Below are 20,522 nucleotides of genomic sequence, written 5' to 3'. Positions count from 1 at the left end.
CAGGAGGGAATAAAACTCGCCCCACCGCTCATCCGAGTTCCTTTTCCGCGGAATAACTTCACCGGAGATAAAACGTATTTTTAAAAAGGGAGCGGGGAGGGGGGGGGAGACAGCCCCAGCGAGCCCCGAACCCCTTCGGACCCCGTGCTGCTACGAATCCAAACGACCCATCCGAGACAAGGAAACGCTTCTTTTATTTTTATTTCCAGAAGTGCGGGGAGGAAAAAAAAAGGAAGCCCCCCCCCTTTTCGGGCCGGGGTGGAGAGCAGGCGGGGAAAGCGGGAGGCACGCTTTGTAGGCGAGCGGCGCCCGGCGGGGGTTGGGGAAGGGGCGGGGGGTCCCTCCTCTTCCTCCTCCTCCTCCTCCTTCTGGAACGTTGGGCTCCCGAGCGTTCCATCGGCGATTGTTGCGCGTCGCCCTCCCTTTCTTGCCCCCTCGCCAGCGTTCCAGGCGCGCGCGGAGGAAGAGGAGGCGGCGGAGGAAGGCATGTCAGAACAGCGCCTCTGCCGCCGCTCGTCGCCGCTTCCTTCCCGGCGCGTGTAAACAATAAAGAGAGAGAGGGGGGAAAAGTGTCACGGGCCGCCGCGGCCGGGGGAAAAAAGGGAATCGGAGCCTGCGGGGCCGATCGCCTTCTCCTCCCGCTCCGCACCAGCTGCCCGCGGCTCGAGGCGCAGGGAAGAGGCCGGCGGCTGCGTGCGCCCCCAGTCCGGGAGAAGCCTCCCCGTCTCCTTGCGTATGGAGGGTCTGTACTCGCTGGCGGTGAGCCTCTTCTCGGACCAAGGAGGGAGGAAATACATGGAGGACGTGACCCAGATCCTGGTGGAGCCGGAGCCGGAGCCGGAGGAGAAGGAGGGCGCCGCCTGCGAGAGCCGCGGGAGGGGAGTCGGAGGCCGGGCGGCAGGGGCGCCGACGGAGCCGGCCGCGGCGCCCTCCGTGCCGGCGCCCCGGGCGGCGGGCTCGGCCCGCTCGGTGGCTTTCTTCGCCGTCTGCGACGGCCACGGCGGCCGGGAAGCGGCCCATTTCGCCCGGGAGAACCTCTGGGCGTTCATCAAGAAGCAGAAGGGCTTCCGATCCCAGGAGCCGGCCGCCGTCTGCGCGGCGCTGCGCAAGGGCTTCCTCGCCTGCCACCGCGCCATGTGGAAGAAGCTGCGTAAGTGCCGGGGAGGTAGGGGGGTGCCCCTTCCCCCGCCCGCGACGACTCGTGAGTAAGCCCAGCGGGGACCGAGGGGGCCGCGGTGGCAGCCTGCCTTAGCGGGGCAGCCCGGGGGCTCCCCCATTAAGAACCCCGATCTCTTGGCTTGGTCGAGTGGACCCCGAGAGGGTCGCTCCCGAGAAGGGCAGCTTGGCGCCCTGGGAAACCCAGCCCTCTCTACTCGGGAGTAAGGCCCGGGGAGTTCAATGACAGCCCTTGCTGAAGGTAAACGCGACGTTGCAACTCTAGGCGCACGGGCGTACCGGTCGATTCCGTCCATGTATTGTTTTTATTTTATTGATTCAATCCCGTGAAACTTACTTCCGAGTCGACGGGTTTGAAGGATTGCGGGGGGGGGGGGCTCTTCCACACACCCGTATCTCTCTCGCATTGTATGTGAACTGGTTTATGCTTGCTTTGTGCGCGGGGGGGCATCTTATGCACGAAGTCATAAGATCAGCAGAAGTAGTTTAAGGCTGTTTTGGGGGCATAAAGCGGAATGTATCCTGTTTTGCCCATTATCCTAAGCCAGCTGGGTGCGTGTAATAGCAAAACAAAGAGCCAGGGATGGACGGACGGACGGTCGGATGGACTGCATGGTTTCCTAGATCGCCAGCCATTGGACACAGCGAGGGTTACAAAATAAAAAATACAATTGTATTTTTGTACAGTAAAAACCTAGACAACAATTAACAATCTGCCTAAAAGATACTCTTCCTAGCACTAGACCCCAAACAAATAATAATAATAATAATAATAATAAGGAGAAGAGGAGGAGGAGGAGGAGGAGGAGGAAGAGGAAGTTGTCCTGTGATTATTAGCTGGTTTTTAATAGCTGGTTTTTGCAATGGCCTTCTGGAGCGGGATGTTTATGAACAGACATGTGGCCATGTTCCTGCTTATAGGTTGAGTCCAGAAGCACCCCCTTGACTTCAAGGACAGGAGGGAGAGCTGCATGTTATATAACTGGTTGTAGAACCTGGCCCAGGATTGTCTGAACCAGGGTTCCCCTACCTCCTGCCCTCAAGATGTGTTGGACCTCCAAATACTAAGGTTTGGGACCCAGTTCAACTACAAATTCTGGGGTTCCTTAACCAGCATTACGGATTTGTGTGAAAGTTACTAAGTGAAAGAGCGGGGTTTATATTGCCTCATTCCTGGTTGGCCTTTTTGGGCTTTGATGGAATGTTCTGTATGGGTTGAATGTCTTGAATGCCTTCACTCGTCTCACCTCCTGCTCCTTGGCTGAGACCAAATTTGAGAACTGTTATATGCAAGCCATGTTCTCTGCACAGGGCTGGGTACCCCATATTGCATTAAGCCACAGTGGGGTGGTTTGGCTTGGGCTTTGCGTGTTGTGAGAATCTAGCGACTGTTTCATAATTTTTTTCACCGTATTAGGATCATGGGTGAATCCAGCCCCAGTGTTCTACAAAGAGCAAGGTTTACTCCCATATTAAATGCCAAAAGACTTCTGGCCCCAAATTATGCATGCTCAAATGAAGATTAAGGCCACTTGAAGAGTATGAATCACACCATACATTCTTCTAACTTATAAGTCCTGTTGAACTCCGTGGGATGAATTTCTGAATCCATACAAGTAAGCATGTGGAGGGGAAAAAAAAAGCAAAGGCTTTCCAAAATATTCTTGGGGAGAACTTGGAGTGTGGGAAGGAATTCTTACATTCTCACATTCAAGGGTGTGTGGTGTTGGATCTTGTTGGTATTGCAACCCAAGTTCCACCAGTAATATTTTCTCTATGACTGAGACAATGGGGGCCCATAGAATTATTTTGCTCAGGAGTTGCAGTTAGGGATCTCTCCTCTCCTTTGGGTGTTGACAAAGTCCGTGCATGACCCTCTTTTGAAAGAAGTCGATGGGGTCTGTGTGCATTGGCTTTTTGGGTTAAGCTGAATGAGGCTGAGAGTGAGGTTGGCCTATAATGGGTGTCCCTGAAGGGGATTCAAGCTCTGAATTCTCAGCTTCCATTAAAATGAATAAAAGCAATCCTGTCCCCTAACCTTTTACAGTAATGCACTGATGTACAGAAAAAATAAAACTCATGCAGCTTTCTATCTGTGTCTTTATTTTTAGTGGGAAATGGTTTAGGCTACTTTATGGCCTCTGCCAAATTAAATAAGTAACGCTCTCAGGACCCTTTTAGCAAGAAATCAGCTTGAAGGTCCCATTCTCAGCATTATTGATGGTGGATGCAGAGGAGATTGAGGGATGGCTGTTTATTTCAAGTTTATTTTGGCATTGTAAGTTTTATTGGGGGCTGCCTGGCAGAGCAGGCATTTGCTGTGTTACGTTGATTTTAAAAAGTGAGGGTGTCTGTATAGTTCCTTCCTTTATCTGTCTGCTCAGGATTACGTTCCGCTGATTTTAAGAGGACCTTGTATGTACGATTGTCCCAGGCTGAGCTCATACGTGTAATTTTCTCTTTCCTTTGGCCCTCTGGCTGCCTGGTTGTGCTTTGTAGAAACCGTGTCCTGCAAAATTGGCTGCAGACGCCCTTCGCTGGAAAACAAACCTGGAATGAATTAGTAGCGGGGGACGGGGTGGGTGGGTAGAGGCCCAAATGTGTATAACAAATGCAGGCTTTTGATAAAGAAAGGGGTATGGTTGGATTTCAGCTTTCTCAAGTTTCACTCCTCAACTGGGATTGGAGACCGTGATGTTCTTTAAGTCCTTCTACGCCAAACCGCAGTTTTATCAGAACAAGTAGATTCTAGTTGTCCTGTTAAATCTTCCACAATGCCCTTGGACACCCCACCTTTAGAATTGCTCCTGGGAATTGTGGGAATTGACATGACAACTTTTAGTGGGTGCTGTGTTGCCTGTCTTGGAGTGATGCATTGTGGGAAAACAACATGGCAGCTTGTGGTGCGCTGCTAAACGCTACTGAGGTACCAGAAGTTTTCTGAGATGAGGTCTCTTGTCGCCCTAGGTCAGCTTTGCCTGACGTGGAGTGGTAGCCCAGGCAGTTGTCCAACATCTGGAAGAGTAAAAAAAGTGAAGATGGTGGCCCTGACAGAAACCTTGCTCTTTTTATCGCGTTGCAACTTATGTCAAAAGAAGGGGCTTCAACTGCATTCTCATAAGTGTAATTTGACTTTTTTGACCTCCTTAGACACCAGGGGCTGGTTATATCTTCTAGGCATGGAGTTTACTGGTTCTATGGATTGCCAGGGTCCCACGCAACTTCAAGCCATGAAAGTTTGGTTTTAGCTTAATGTGCCATGTGAACCAGCCCACTCTGGTTAGTTGAACGGGCTGTGGCTTATTGTTGTTTGCGGCAATGGCCAGTAGGTGTGAATTTCAGACCAAAGCTGCTTTACTAAGTCTAAAACCATTGTTAGTAGATACAGCCACCATTGTAAAGCAGAGTTTTGAGCTGACCTATTTCCATTTCCTAAAGATTAATGCTTAGTTAGATGAGAATGATGGGCAAACTGGCTTTAAAATAGAAGTGACAATTTGTAAACTCCAGAATTTTGAGAAGGGGAAAAGAGAGATGCGGGTAAGCTTATGGTGGAGCTTAAATTAACGTCGAGCTTAAATTAATGTAAATTGTAAATGGACTCTTTCGTATTTCGCTTGTGTGAATTCTATATTTCGGTATCGGATGCTAGAATCCCAGAGAAGAGGTGTTTTACTTCATGCTAAGCCATGATGTTCTTCCTAGTGGTTTCTTGAGTGAGCCACAATGGCTGGGTTTGTACAAAATGCCCAAATAAACCAGACAGGCTGCATTAGGCTTCGGGCAGTGTGTGAAGCAGTGCAATGGGGGAAAAGAAAGGAGAGGAAATGCTAAATCTTTTTATAGTTTCAACAGGACGGATGCATCCTAAGCCCATTGGGGATAAGATGGCATGCAGTCTGTCTGCTGTGTCTCCCTTAATTGTTTCCTGCCACTTTGTTGTCTCCTTGTTAAATCACACCTTGCACTTGCGACAAAACTCAGAATTCCCAGAATGTGCCCAGTGGGGAAGGTAGCCTTAAGTAACTTGCTGATTTTACTGGGGGGTTAATTTTACGTATCACAGGATTCTTGAGGCTGTGGTCCAATTTTTCCTGCTTTTTCAGTCTGATTTGAAGTGATAATGCAGAAAAAAGTCAAATAAATAAAATAGAGGAACCCAGCGCATTCAGTAATACATATTCAGTGTTTCTCAAGCTTGACAACTTTAAGATGTATGGACTTCAATTCCCAGAGTTCCCCAGCCAGCATGGCTGGTCAGGGAATTCTGGGAGTTGAAGTCCCCCCATCTTAAAGTTGCTAAGGTTGAGAAACACTGATATATTCCTTCAGTGCACACCATTTGAAGGTTAAAATCCAAGTTGGGGGAGGATTGATTTTTTTTAAAAAAATAAAATTAATTTAGTTTACTTAAAATATGAATATGAGTCAGCAGCATATCATGGCTACAAAAAAGGCAGATTCGGTTTTTAGTTATAGGGCTATAACTTGATTGGGACAATGTAATCTCAGGAGTCCCCCATTGGGGGAGATGGGCGGCTTTGAACAAATGACACAAATTAATTTGTGCGATGATGTCATGACATCCGTGACCCCATCTTGGCTTGCTCTAGGTATCTAAGCGTGCAAACATCCTAGGCCAGTGTTTCTCAACCTTAGCCACTTTAAGGTGTGTGGACTTCAACTCCCAGAATTCCCTAGCCAGCTTGAAGTTGAAGTGTGGCGTTGAAGTCCACATACCTTAAAGTGGCTAAAATTGAGAAACACTGGCCTAGAGGCTTAATGGGGAGAAGACTGTAGACCAGCCTTTCTCAACCTGTTTACCCTGGAGGAACCCTTGAAATAATTTTCAGGTCTCAGGGAAGCCTTGCCTAAAAGTTATTAAATCTACAGCTCACAGTATGTTAGTGTGATCAGTAAATTGTAGGTATAATAATCCAATAATTGCTCTACTCAATGCTCTTTTGAGTAGATAATTATTTTTCTTTTCAGTCATGATCACTTGTGGAACCTCAGTTGAGAAAGGCTGCCCTAGATACTCATGTTTTGACATGTATAGGGTTGCCCTCTTCCCACTCACGGCAGAGATGGGCTGAAAGGCATAGCCAGCAGAAAGAACCCTTCTTGAGTTCCAGGGGAGAAGCCTACAACTAGTTGTACTTTCCTGAGCTGATGCAAGAAAACCTCTGTGGGAACCATTGGATCATTCCAGGCCAGTGTGTCCCAAGGCCAGGGAAGCAGTTATTTTTTGTTTCATGACCTTGAGACCCTTCTTGTCACTGCAAATCTCAGTGATGAACAGCAACAGCTTTGCAAACGTGGCTTTTAGAGGGGGTGTTCATAAGTTCTAAATGGATCTCAGGATCAAGAGAATTAAGAATGACAGCAGAGATAAAACATTCCTGTGTGAGTGAATTTCAGTGCTTCCAGTCATGTAGGACACCAAGCTGAAGGAAGCCACCCATGGCATTCCAGAAGTTGCTGAACTACAATTCCCAGCATCCTTTGTTATTGGCCATGCTTCCTGGGATAGACTGGGTGCTGTAGATAGCAATCTCTGTAATACCACTCTGTCCCTGCAGTATAAGCAACATAATGGCTTAGTTATATCATGAACCATGATACAGTTAGGACATGAATGTATGAATGCATCATGAACCATGAGCAGCTGCTAAAGGAAGGTAATGCGATGATTGATGTACTTAGGTGGGGGCATGGGATGCAAATATATAATGGAGGCATTTACCTGATGGGGTCGGTGTGAGGGTCAGGGGCATCCATGGGTGGGGTCAAAAAAGTCAGTATGGCAGCTGTGACTACTCTGTTGAAGCCCCTCCCTTTTATATGTGATATATATAACAACACATGTAAGAAAGGGGAGTGTCTTTGATTATGTGGTTGTGGGAGCTGTCTTGAGTATTTTGACACACATAGACACACCTGTGGACATGCCTGTTGTAGGTCATAATTTCTGCATCACTGCAATTTGCGGCTAATTCCCCTGGTGGGAATCTAACCATTGTGGTTTATTCAGTAGATTGAGCAGTAAATGAACCATAGCATAGTGCTATGTGTAAAAATAGTGACTGAATAATTTTTAAAGCATGGTAGGCCAACAGTCCTCCTGAATGCGGAACCTGTGGTCCTCCAGGTTTTGCTGAACTATGATGTCCAAAATCCCCAAACAGTGTGGCTGGTGAGGAAGACTGATGGGAGCTGTAGTACATCAACATGTGAAGACATGGATTTCCCACCATGTTTTTTCTCTACAACTGATACTTGCATGACAAGAACTAAATGGTTCCTTGAAATTGGACCATGTCACGCCACTTCTGGTGACCTCATTAACCCAACCATGATTTTTTTGTGAACAGTAGAGAAGTGCTTTGGTGTTGCCTCCTTCAGGGACACTTTTTCTCTCTTACTTCCCAATCTTTTCACCACTGTGGTATTTCTTGATGGTCTCCTATATAGATGCTAACAAGATCTGGTCCTTCTCAACGTTTGAGGATAGACAGGGTTGATCGGTGCCAGAAGAGTTGGTTTCCAGAAAGTTCTTGCGACTGTTAAATAAAGAACCAGCTCTAGGTTTCCCCATTATCAGCAAAGAGATCTGCCTCCTCACTGTGGCTCATAGGAGGACCGTTAGAACTTCGGCTGGAATTCTTGTAGCCCATCCCTTCTATCTCAATAAACCTTGCTAAGAAATCCAAGTTTGAAATCCAATTTTAGATTTTGTTTTGCTTGGCCTTGCTCATTTCTTTGGTCCTTTTTCCGTCCACTTTGTGGAGTGTTAATTTTCCTAGCCAGCTGAAAAGGCAGCTTCTGTGCCAAAATAAGATGTATGCCTCTCTTTTAGTGCAATGCACAGATCCAGCCAGTTACCCGAAGGTGTTATCTTTCATAGTTCAGTATGAAAACGATGTGTTGTGCGCCAGTTATGCCCTTTCCTGGATCGGGAGGCCCTTCGAACGGTCACTCATGCCCTTGTTATCCCCCATATAGACTACTGCAATGCGCTCTACATGGGGCTACCCTTGAAGAGTATCCGGAAGCTTCAGCTGGTCCAGAATGCAGCTGCGCGGGCCATTTTTGGCACCCCTAGGTGTATAACACCTTTGCTGCATGAACTGCATTGGGTACCAGTTTGCTTCTGGGTCCAATTCAAGGTGTTGGTTATCACCTTTAAAGCCCTACATGGCATGGGACCGAGTTACCTGAGGGACCGTCTCCTCCCCATCACATTAACCCGTCCCACTCGATCGTGCAGAGAGGGCATGCTGCGGACCCCATTGGTGAGAGAATTCCACCTGGCGGGGTCCAGGAGGTGGGCCTTCTCTGCAGTAGCTCTTGCCCTCTGGAGCATCTTGCCCCCAGAGGTGAGGTTGGCCCCATCGCTCCCGGCCTTCCGGAGGAATTTGAAGACCTGGCTCTGCCACCTGGCCTGGGGTGGAGAGGAGAATAGTCATGCTTGGGGTTGGCTAGTACTCTTGAATTACCCATTCCACACAAAGACTGAATGAGATCATAGCCATCTGGACTTTATTTTTATTTATATTTATTAGCGATGTGTAACTGTTTTATAGTGTATTTTTATGTATTTATTGTTTTTGTGACCGTTTTGTTGCAAACCGCCCAGAGTCCCTCTGGTGGGAGGAGATGGGCAGTGACAAATCTGATAAATAAAAAATAAATAAAAATACAAATAGGCTGTGCAGGTTAGATCCCAGATAAGGGATTCAAAGTACCCAGGAGCAAGAATGTAGTGCTTACCTGCAAGTCTTTAAAACAGCCACCCCTTTTCCTGCCTATGATCCTGAAAAAAGATATAGCTGCTTTAAAGAGTTATAGATAGGGGATACGTCAGTGCTTTGTGTGCTGCGAAATACTTCACAGCTGTGAAAAATAGTAGTGGAGTACATCTTTGGCACTCTTAGGGCCCCATAATGAGTCCCCCATATTCCTTTCCTTGGGTGTCTTGATCCCACTTCTGTCCTTTGACTTCACAATGTATTTCACAAATACATTTGCCAGAAATCTAATCCTGCTCATTCAGTTGGCAACCTCCTTCCCTTTTTTAGTTTATAATCATCAAGCATGCTTGCTTTTAATTTTATATTTGAGAAGTAGAATCTATTTTTAAAAAGTGCTTTGGAGAAGATGGATGCGGGTGAATGGTTTATGACTTAAATACGTTCCAGTCGAACATGCTGTACAATGTCAGGCTCTGTAGCAAACAGACTTTCTGTGGCCCTGTTGAAGTAGCATATAAATGGATAGTCCTTGTGTTTTTTTCACTTCCATTCTGGATCTCTGCAGGAGACAAATTAAATGTTGAAAATATATCAGAGGCTATTGTTGTTTATTCATTTAGTCGCTTCCGACTCTTCATGACTTCATGGACCAGCCCATGCCAGAGCTTCCTGTCGGTCATCAACACCCCCAGCTCCCCCAGGGATGAGTCCGTCACCTCTAGAATATCATCCATCCATCTTGCCCTTGGTCGGCCCCTCTTCCTTTTGCCTTCCACTCTCCCTAGCATCAGCATCTTCTCCAGGGTGTCCTGTCTTCTCATTATGTGGTCAGAGTATTTCAGTTTTGCCTTTAATACCATTCCCTCAAGTGAGCAGTCTGGCTTTATTTCCTGGAGGATGGACTGGTTGGATCTTCTTGCAGTCCAAGGCACTCTCAGAATTTTCCTCCAACACCACAGTTCCAAAGCATCCATCTTCCTTCTCTCAGCCTTCCTTATGGTCCAGCTCTCGCAGCCATATGTTACTACGGGGAGCACCATTGCTTTAACTATGCAGACCTTTGTTGTCAGTGCGATGTCTCTGCTCTTAACTATTTTATCGAGAAAACTAAATGGAGGCTGTTAGTCCTTGTAAAATACAGAATGTTGTACTTGGATATTTTGTCAAATCTGTTCCCATTAAGTCAGAGTTAAGCACTAGTGAGGATAACTCTGGCAATCCGAAAGAAAACGAGAGAAGTATTTGAAAGCTGGTCTCCTGTGGAATATTCTTGTTTCTCCTGGGCAAAGAGATACCTGTCCATCTGCTTTATGTTGCGCATTGTATCCTTGTGGACGAACCCTTTGTAGAGTTTACATAACTTACAGTTATTCTCCCCCTTTGCAGCAGAATGGCCCAAGACTCTGACAGGTCTTCCGAGCACATCAGGGACGACAGCCAGTGTGGTAATAATCCGGGGTTCGAAGATGTACGTGGCTCATGTCGGGGACTCAGGTGTGGTTCTTGGAGTCCAGGATGACCCCAAAGATGACTATGTCCGGGCCGTGGAGGTGACGCAGGATCACAAACCTGAGCTCCCAAAGGAGAGGCAGCGGATTGAAGGTCTTGGGGGCAGGTAATAAATCTAGCTGACTTGTTCCAAATCTTTATTGCTTTTTACAATAATAGGCCTCTGGTAGAAGCTATGATAACATCAAAATGATATCACTTGCGTCATGACATCATTGTGCAAAATAATGTATGTGTCCTCACTTAATGAGGGTAATTGGGACCAGAATTTCCATTGCTAAGTGATGCGGTTGTAAAGCACATGACCGCGCCCCTTAGTGACAACAGTTCCGGCACTTCCGGTTGCTGCTGTTAAGTGAATCACGACAGGTCGTTAAGTGAGGACCTCATGTGACCATGACTTGTGACTTCCTACCAGCTTCCCCATTGACTTTGCTTGTGGGAAGCTGGCAGGGAATATCACAAATGGCAAACATGTGACTCCAGGGATGCTTCAATGGCTGCAACTATGAGGACCAGCATAAGTCCCACTCATTCAGCGCCGTTGCAACTTCAAACAGTCGCTGAACAAGTGGTTGTTAAGCAAGGACTACCTGTAACTTGAGAGGGATATTCAAGTAGGTACTTTATTGCTGAGTTGCAGTTCTTTGCCTTAAATGTGCTTCGGGAACAGCCTTGTGCCAGATCTGATTGGAGGGGTTCCTATGTTGTGTTGAGCCAGTATTTTTTACCCTGTGGTTTGTTCAGTGAACCGCATTTGTCTGGGTTCTTGCATAAAATGGTTGGGTTCAGGCAAGGTGTGAAACCTAAATCAGATCTGTTATGTATGGCTCAGTGCAACGCATGACCCATTTTTATAGAATAAGAAGAAAACAAGCGCTGATCTGGTGTCTTTGCCGCTGTGAGATTTTTCCAAGTCTCATAATTTCAACACAAGGGGAGGTATCCTGACTGCATCAGGACTGAGCCCAGGAAGGCATCCTGGCTGTCTGCTGTGCCTCCTTTAATTGCTTCCTATCAAACTGCCCTTTTCGCTCACAACAGAGGGACTGTCCCTTAACTTTGGACAGAGCTGAGCTTCACTCCAGACAAATACATTTTCTTCCCCAACTTGGTATCCTCTAAACATATTGGACTATGACACTGGCATTCCCAGTGGAGATAACCAATGGGGAAGACAGCCTTGGGATCCTTGCTGGTTTTATTGCAGCTTCAACATATCCTTTCTTCTGTTGTGGAGCTACTATGGCTGTTGTTTTGCTTTTCCCTTTTTTTTCCCCATTGTTGTGATGATGTCAGCCCTTTTAGATTACCAGAAGGCAGATTCCAGTTGAGTGGAAGGAAAAACTTCCACTCAAAAGTAGAGTAAAAGCAGTTTGACAGTGGATCCAGCGACCTAGGGATTCACTGGACACGTTCCAGTAGATGTCAGCCCTTCAAGGTAGACCAGAGTAGGAAACCAAAGTCATGTAGGCCAATGCTACTTTTATGGTAAAGTAACAGAATAACCGAATCTTGCAAGTCTGAATGTGCCCCCTCTCTCCCTCCCTTTATCTTCGTGTGAACTAGGGATAGGCTTGTCTGAGGCGCTTACTCACATTGCTCTCTTGGCCTGGGCCAGAGCCGCAACTGGGGGGGCGGGCAAGCGGGGCATGTGCCCCGGGTGCTGCGCTGGGGGGGGCGCCAAAATGAGCACTGGGGGGGGCGCCAAAATGGGTGTGGAATCCACGTTTGCCCCGGGTGACATAGACCCTAGTTGCGGCCCTGGCCTGGGCTCAGGCCCCTTTTATCTGTTGCCTTGGTAGCAGCTCTTCCTCCTGTCCCTCAAGGCCACTCCCTCTGCCTTCTACAGTTAAGTTGGCTGCCTTTGAATTAAAAGCTGAGGATTCTGGTTTAGTGAAAGTCAGTCTCTTGCTTGCTCCCTCATCTCTCTCCCTTCCCTCTTCTATCATCTCTTCAGCGGACCTTTCATTTTTTGCTCCAACAGATTCCAGTAGATATTGAGATCATGTCTAAACAGGTCATTGATTGCGTCCACTCCTGAGTAGGTGTTCACTGGTTACCAGCCTAATTTGCACCAGAAATCATAATATGCAGTTCGTTGGTCTCTCATTTCCTCCCTCCATCTCCCTCTCTCTGCTGATTAGTTATTTATCCATGGAGCTGATGTGCAATTTATTATTTGGGCCATCCAGGCATCACCCTCTGTGAGTGTATAAGATGAGGGACCTGTCTAAGTTTGGAAGGGCCAGGAGGCACCCGTTTTGCAAAAGACGGGAACTAATGCGAATACTGTCTGAGCTTGAGAAGTTAGTAATAGCCATTTCAGATGATGCAGGGCTGGGAAAGTAATGTGCTAGTTTAAGGAGAAGAGCCAAAGTCCTTCCAGAAGGAAAAATTATATTCTGCAATGGCAGAGTGCCTCCTCCAGATCCCCCCACCCCCGAAAGGAGGTGAGATGGGTCTCTACAAGAGGGGGAGCCTTTTCTGCAGTGGGACCTCATTCGTAGGATTCCCTCCCCAGGGAGACTTGCCCGGCACCCACATTAGCATCATTTCGGTGCCAGGGGAAGACATTTCAGTTTCCCCAGGCTTTTTAATTGGCTCTTAATTGTCTTTGAATTCATATTGTTTTAGATGTTGAATGGCTGCCTTCCCGCTGGTCTTTTTGTTTTGCTTTTGACTTGATTTGATTGCATACGTTTTTATTCAAATTGTATTTTTTTTCCTGTGTTTCATCGTAAACCACCTTTTGGTTTGGGCAGTTTAATAAAACAAAATAACTAAAAATAAAGAACTGGCCCTCAGTGTTCCCAACGTACCCATCAGCCCCCCAAAACTGAGGAACCTAGTTGGAGGCATAGAAATGACTTTTCAGCGCTCTCTGCTCCATCATTAGGTTGAAGATGTTAAGTGCACGCAAAAACGGGGGAAGGCCTGTCAGCTGCTCCGTGATTGTTTCGAAATCTACCCTAATGTAGATCCAGGGTAGATTCACCCAAGTTGCTGAGTTCTAGTTTTTTTGGTGCGGGGGGAGTCTCTTAGTTTTATGCCAGGATTCAGTCCCGCAGTCTGTTTGTTCTATGAAGATCTTGGCAATCTTAGATCTTGGTACTACGACAAGAAGCTGAGCCATGGTGTGGTTTGCTTGGTTTTGGTTCCCTGTACGATGTGAGCTCAATTGTGCATTGCAAACCACGATTTTGGCTTAGTATGCTGGGTAAGCCTAGCCAGTTATGGTTTATTCAGGAAGCCATGGCGGTGCACGATATACAAAGCCCAGTAGTTTCCCCTTCTGCATGGAGTTCAGGGACCTCACCTTATTTTTCAACACTTTCTCCCTCCAAAGGAGGGGGACATCGGCAATAAAATGCTGCAGGGTGCCTTCATTCCCTACACTAAACGCAAACCGTCTTGTTCAGAATTGGCTGTGCCTCCTTCCTGCAGAATCCTGCAACCTGAAATGTATTCCAACTGGCTTTTCCACTCTCCCTGTCTTCCTATTTTTTTTTTTTTTGGAAGTTTTCTTTTGCTTTGGGGAGAAGGAGGCATGAGAACGAGGGGGGTTGGTCTCCTGCCTTTGTTTTTAGCTGTGCTTTGGAAGCGTCTGGGGTTCCCCCGGACATCCCCGCCTTTTGTGTCTCTACAGCCCTCTTGGCAGCCTGCCCCTGAGGGTGAGATTTGAATGAGCAAAGTTGCTTGGGGAGAAACAGATTGGCGTCATGCAGGATCCTCCAAATTCACCGGGCACCTCATCTCAAACGCCTGGCCCTCCAGCAATTGAAGCAATCCCGGGATCGAGTCCTTCTGCCCTTTTCTTTTTCCTTTTCATTAAAACTTTATTAAATTTTTTAAACTTGTAAATCAGATATAAAGCGCACCAAACAAAAAACCTACAAGAAAAAAAACCTAAAAAGGTGTGAAATTACAAAGAAGACAACAGTGCCATCCGAGCTTCTATGACAAAGGTATACATAAATCAATATCTATCTCTTACTCCAACTTAAACTATGATAAACATTATTTCTATAAAACATTTCAATCCTCAGTGCAACTTTCCCCTCTAAAGCAATTCTCCCTCCCATTTCACAAACATAAAACAACCCTTCAAACATACTTTTTCACCTAATAAGTAAACTGTTAAATATTATCCTTCTTTACTATAATTTGATTCCCCTTTGCCAATTAACTAACAGAAATAACCTGCCTACATCTTATTACTGTAATATATATAGAAAGGTAGCTTTGTTAATATCCTTAAAAGTGTTGTCCAAAAAACCAAAGCATCCATCTAAACCCTTAAAAAGCTATCCTGATAAACCTCTTTATAATATGCTTTTACCAAAAATAAAAGTGCTATTCAGAAAGCAAAAGGGTCCATCTAAACCCTTCAAAAGCCATTCTGATAACCATATTTAAAGAATATGGAACCACTTAGAAGTAAACCAAAGCATTTGCACCCTTAACCCTTTGGCCCTTTCCTTGGTGGGTTTGCGATGCGTGGCCGCCTTCCCTTTCCTGCAGTGGCTTGTCTTGGCCCGCCGCCAGTCCTTGCTGCTTGGTGGTGGAGAGCAGGGGCTTTTGAGAGCATGACTCTTCTGCCTGTACCCATCCTGTATGCTTTGCCCGAATCTCTCAGCCTCTGCCTCTCTCTTCTGTTCGTTGGGTGATCTGTAGTGCTCCAGGTATGGCGAGGAAGGGAGGGGAGGATACTGAGGATCATCTTAGTTTCTGGTTTGGGGACAAGCCTAGGCAATTAAATTCCACCCACCGTCTTCGTGATTCAGTTACTGCTCTTAAAGCAGCTGCCACCCCAAGGAGAAAGGATCTTGTCTTTAGTGGGGGCATCGATCAGCATACATGTGGAAGGGGTATCCGTTTGAAAAAGCAACTGTAGGTTCCCATTCATTTCTTGTAACTCAAAGCAGTTAAAATAAATCAAAACACCTAAAAGAAAGCCCGGTGGGGCGTGAACTCTTAGAAGACGTCAGAGGAAGGGTCTCCAGGCAGAGTGATGCTTGCAGATGCTTCATTGGCGCTTCCAGCGATGGGCATTGCCCAGATATTTTGAACGCCGTCACTATGGAACCTTTGGGCCTAGAAATGTGGTTATGATCTTAAAAAAAGCAAGGAATTTCCCTAAATTCTGAATCTTACGCTATGGCACTACTGTGTGTGCAATCCTGGAATATTCACACTTAAAATATTAGGGGCAAATCCCAGGAGTCGTCATCAAGAACTGCAGAAACCGTTAAAAATTTCCCTTTGCCTTTGTCTCCTCTTTGCTCAGCTGGCTCCCCACTTTTGCCGAATTATAAATTGCACTGTTTGCTCAGCAGTCTGTCTGTTGGTGTGCGCCCTACAAGGGTTTGGCATCGTGTCAATTACAACTTCCTCTACATCCAGTGTTTGGGTGCAAGCATCACCCTTGCACTTCCCGTGTATTTCTGTGGCATTAAAGTTTCCAAAGTATAAGAAAAAGAGAAAGAGTTAGAGCACCTTCTGAGTTGACCTTGGCTCCTAGTGGCTTATAGAGAGGCTAACCATGCAGTTTTCTTGGCATGAAATATGCCTTTTTCTGGAAAAGCCCCTAAAACTGCTCAGTGTGACTTGAAATGGCTCCGCAGCCATGCATAATCAGGCTGACCCTGTCAAACGGAAGAACTAGGACTCTGAACAGACGTCCATGCAGCAAGGTTTTGCTGCAGCTCCCATTGAGTGTTTTTGAGAAGCCTTCACACAGAAAATACATTTACCTAATTTATTTGTTATTAAACTTGTATGTTGCCCAATTCCTAACAACCAAAATCAGCTCACAACGATCGAAACAAAGACATTCCGATACAACCAATAAGAGGAAGAAAAAGGGTAAAAGACAGAAGATGGCGAGGGCAGTGAAGTGGGGGGTCTCACGCTGCCTCGCCAAAGACCTGGGTGAAGAGCCAGGTCCTCGTGGTCATGTGAACAACAGCAGAGTGGGGGCCATCTGGATCTTGCGGGGAACCTCGTTCCAGAGGGCAGACTGGATGACATTGTTGAATCGAAGGAACCCGGAGCGCGCCAACCCTTGATTAATTCTTAAGATAATATGTGACAGACGGACACAATATCCCTGGCAGAAAAGTAGGATCCAAATTAAATTGATTGCCACCACCATTCCTGCTGCACAATTTTTATTTATTCATTTAAAAATGTATATGGATAGCCATCTAGACCAGCATTTTTCAAACTTGGCAACTTTAAGATGCGTGGACTTCCATTCCCAGAATTCCCCAGCCAGCTGGGCAGATGTTATGGGAGATGGGCAGTCTCTCAGTTAACCAGGACTATGCCATGTAGGGATTTATAGGTTTCGCCCAGCACCTTGAGTTGCACATTGTAGAAATGTGTTTAATACAAATGCTTTGGAATATTCATTTCTCTTAAACTTAAACTTCTCTTAAATAGGGACGCGGTGGCACTGCGGGTTAAACTGCTGAGCTGCCGATCGGAAGGTCGGCGGTTCGAAACCGTGCGGCGGGGTGAGCTCCCGTTGCTCGTCCCAGCTCCTGCTCACCTAGCAGTTCGAAAACATGCAAATGTGAGTAGATCAATAGGTACCGCTTCAGCGGGCAGGTAACGGCGTTCCGAGTCGTCATGCTGGCCACATGACCCGGAAGTGTCTATGACAACGCCGGCTCCAAGGCTTAGAAACGGAGATGAGCACCGCCCCCTAGAGTCGGATTCGACTGGACTTTACGTCAAGGGAAACCTTTACCTTTACCTTAAACTTGGGATTCCACCTATACCCTTTGTTTAATTCCTCTCTCCCCTCTGTTCTCTCCAATTGTTTTAGCGTGATCAATAAATCCGGCGTGAATCGGGTTGTGTGGAAACGGCCTCGTCTGACTCACAATGGTCCTGTGCGACGAAGCACCGTTATCGACCAGATTCCCTTCCTGGCAGTGGCCCGGGCCCTTGGTGAGTAGCCTCTGGGGAGAGGAAGGAAGTGACAGGCAGCAATATTTACTGGTTGATAGGCAGAGTTATCCCCCTTTGGGGAAGGGCCTGTAATCATTCATTCCGGGTTCTTGGTTCTGTGCTTTACTTTTTTTCCAAAGAAGGGGTAGAATAACGACCTTGAAAAGCAGAGCAGGGGGAGAACTATGCAAATGTGAATTTTTCAATGGAAGGTTTGTGGGAAAGAATCGATTTTTCACCTGCCTGGATGTCAAAACAGTTCAGTGGGAAAGGTGATGTAAGAGTTGGGAGAATTGTCTGAAGTAAGCCTTTACTCCAGAGAAGTTTGTCCAGACATACTCTCTGGCACCTTCCAGAAGTGCTAGACTGCAGCAACCATCATCCCCAGCCCACTTGGGCTGACTGGGGAAGATGGAGTTGCCATACTTCATATGGATATTTTGGAGCACAACTCCCATCCTGCCTGGCCATTGGCCACGCTGGCTGAGGTCAGTGGGACATGGACTCCCAAAATGTTGCTGCTTCCCCTCGGGCTGGGCCAGAGCACCAGTGGGCTTGGGTTCAGTGCTTCCTTAGAAGCTTTCTTTTTATTTGACAAGCAAAGATTTAAGTTTTGATTTTGTTTGCTTTTCTTCCTTGGCCTTTCAACGTTTCAGATGAGATTTGTTGTTTGTTTAACTGCACTTTCCCCCCTATCTGATTGTAAATAGTAAACCGACGTGCGTACTTTTTACATTGCAGAGGCTTCCGGTGAGCAGAGTGGCACCGTGCAAATAATAAATTTATGGTTTGGTAGTATTAACTGGGATCCTGCAGCTAAGAGCCTCCCCTGTAAGGAATTAAGAATGATCTTCACTTCATCTGAAGGAGAGGCATCAATTAAATGGAAAGTCTGCTTTGGAGATCCCCAGAACAGTGGGTGCTGGCTGGGGCAGGGTGTGTGTGTGGGGAATTAGCCAACCCCTCCCAAAAATATATATATATATAGCCATTCCCACCTTTGTGAGGGAGATCTGCTCAATCTCGGTGACATTTGCAGATGCCTAGTTTGAATCAAAGCTCTTGTTTACATCTGAACTTGTGGTGCTCTGTCTCTTTCCTCCTAGTTTTTTCTTGTTTGTAGACCAAGCTTTGTTTTGATTTTGATCAGCTGCTTGCTTTGTCTTTCTCTCTCAAGGGGGACCAGCTTTTGGTCTCCTGCTTTGCTATCTGGCCTGCTGCTGCCCCCTCCCCTTTCTAGGGCTCAGGTGGCCATCAGAGTCTTGATGCAACAAAAGCCACCACGGTCTATTTGAGAATGGAAAGCTGTTCTGCACAAGAACTGTTAAGCCACTATCCCCCCATCATTTGGGTCTTCTAATGCAGTGTCTCTCAACCTTGGCCACTTTAAGATGTGTGGACTTCAACTCCCGGAGTTCCCCAGCCAGCCATGTGTGGAGTTGAAGTCCACACATCTTAAAGTGGCCAAGGTTGAAAAACACTGCTTTATGGCATCTGTGAGGTTGCAAAGGAAAGGTTTCCCTTTCCTTGCCATTCTCAGAATTGTAGGAAATTCTGGAGGAATCGCTTCTCCCGTCTCTAGGACATGATGTGCTCATTCCCTGCTTTCTCCACAATAGAGATACAGATCATTTTCCTCCTGGGGAATGCCCGAAGTTACATTGTAGGATGAACTAGGCTTCTGGCAGCCTAGTTTTGAATGAGGAAGGGGAGGCCTGAAGCGGTGTGCATGGTTTAGGACAGGGTTTCTCCACCAGGGTTCCATGGCATCCTTGGGTTCCATGGGAGGTCACTAGGGGTTCCCTGGGAGATCACAATTTATTTAAAAAATTATTTCAAATTTGGGCCACTTCACCTTAAAGAGGTAAGTTTCATTCTTTATTTTTAGTTTAGGAACACTGTTGGTGCATCTATACAGGCCTACCCATGAAACGAATATAATAATGTTGTACCTTCCGGCCTATATTGGAGCCTGAATGTGCAGGGGTTCCCTGAGGCCTGAAAAATATTTCAAGGGTTCCTGCAGGGTCAAAAAGCTGAGAAAGGCTGGTTTAGGAACTCCTTTGGCAGAGAATTGCGTGGCAAAATGGTTCCCCCTTGCAACAAAGCAAATGGTGCTTTGTTGCAAGGAAACGAAAGCAGATGGACCCGAGCAGATGGTTAGTGTTTTAATTATATACTTTGGCAAGTGAAGTCACCTTCTCAAGCTCTCTGGGTTGTTGGCATTGTGTTGGGACTGGAAGTGAGCGTAGCATTGTTACTGCCTGTGAATTAGGGAATTCCTGATGTGGTTCCCGATTAGGACTAAGGCATTAACAAGTGTGCTGTGATGCATTTGGCTTCGTGCAGAACAGACCTTTATTCTGCAAAAAAAATTCCTCCCCACTCCCCAACCATATCTGGTGACAATATTTGAAAAGACGTCTCTTTGTGCAATACATGTCTTGCTGAGAGAAAACAATTTTCTTCTTTTGTGCCATCTAAGATATCTCTGGTTGCTTCTGAGGGAAATTAGGCATTTCAGATCTTTGGGTATGATCCAGCAATGCTTTGCTGACGCTTCTCAACAGAAATCTGCACAATCTCCTACAGTCAGTAAAATTTAACCAAGAAGAGAAGGCCCATCATAATACAGATAGTCCTCAACTTACAACCACAACTGGGGCAGAAAACTCATCGTTAAGTGGTGTAGTCATTAAGTGAGGCATCACATGACCACACCCGATTTTATGACCTTTCTTGCCACGGTCATTAAGCAAATCACTGTGGTCGTTAAGCAAATCTGGCTTCCCCGTTGAATTTGCTTGTTGGAAGCTGGCTGGGAAGGTTGCAAATGGTGATCACGTGACCCCGGGATGTTGCAACCATCGTAAATACATGCTGGTTGCCAAGCGCCCAAATTTTGATCACGTGACTGCAGGGGAACACTGCAATGGTCGTGTGTGGACCAGTTGCAAGTTACTTTTTCCAGCGCCGTCGTAACTTTGAACAGTCGCCAGACAAATGGTCATAAGTTGAGGAGTACCTGTAGGAAGATATCCCTATTGTGGTTGATTGAGGCCTATGGTTAAGCTATACTGCTACACCGAAGGTTTTTTGCCGTCATACAGTGGCTGTTGCTTT

General features: G+C 46.5%; 1 protein-coding gene across 2 annotated transcripts in view; it reads left to right on the top strand.

Moving 5' to 3' along the window:
- Nucleotides 1-381: 381 nt before the first annotated feature.
- The window catches only part of PPM1D (protein phosphatase, Mg2+/Mn2+ dependent 1D), a 44,797-nt gene continuing 24,656 nt past the window's right edge, over nt 382-20,522 (top strand). The window contains exons 1-3 of one of the 2 annotated variants that reach the window (XM_063296689.1): nt 382-1,150; nt 10,320-10,545; nt 17,275-17,399. In XM_063296689.1, the coding sequence (XP_063152759.1) occupies nt 736-1,150; nt 10,320-10,545; nt 17,275-17,399 (766 nt within the window). In that variant the 5' untranslated portion in view covers nt 382-735. Of the gene's footprint in view, nt 1,151-10,316; nt 10,546-17,274; nt 17,400-20,522 lie in introns of both variants that reach the window. The other variant, XM_063296680.1, reaches the window with a different exon arrangement.

This window comes from Candoia aspera, chromosome 1, assembly GCF_035149785.1.
Source record: "Candoia aspera isolate rCanAsp1 chromosome 1, rCanAsp1.hap2, whole genome shotgun sequence".
Lineage (NCBI taxonomy): Eukaryota > Metazoa > Chordata > Lepidosauria > Squamata > Boidae > Candoia > Candoia aspera.
The sequence above is the reverse complement of the archived record's forward strand: the minus strand, read 5'-3'. Positions and strand labels throughout refer to the sequence as shown.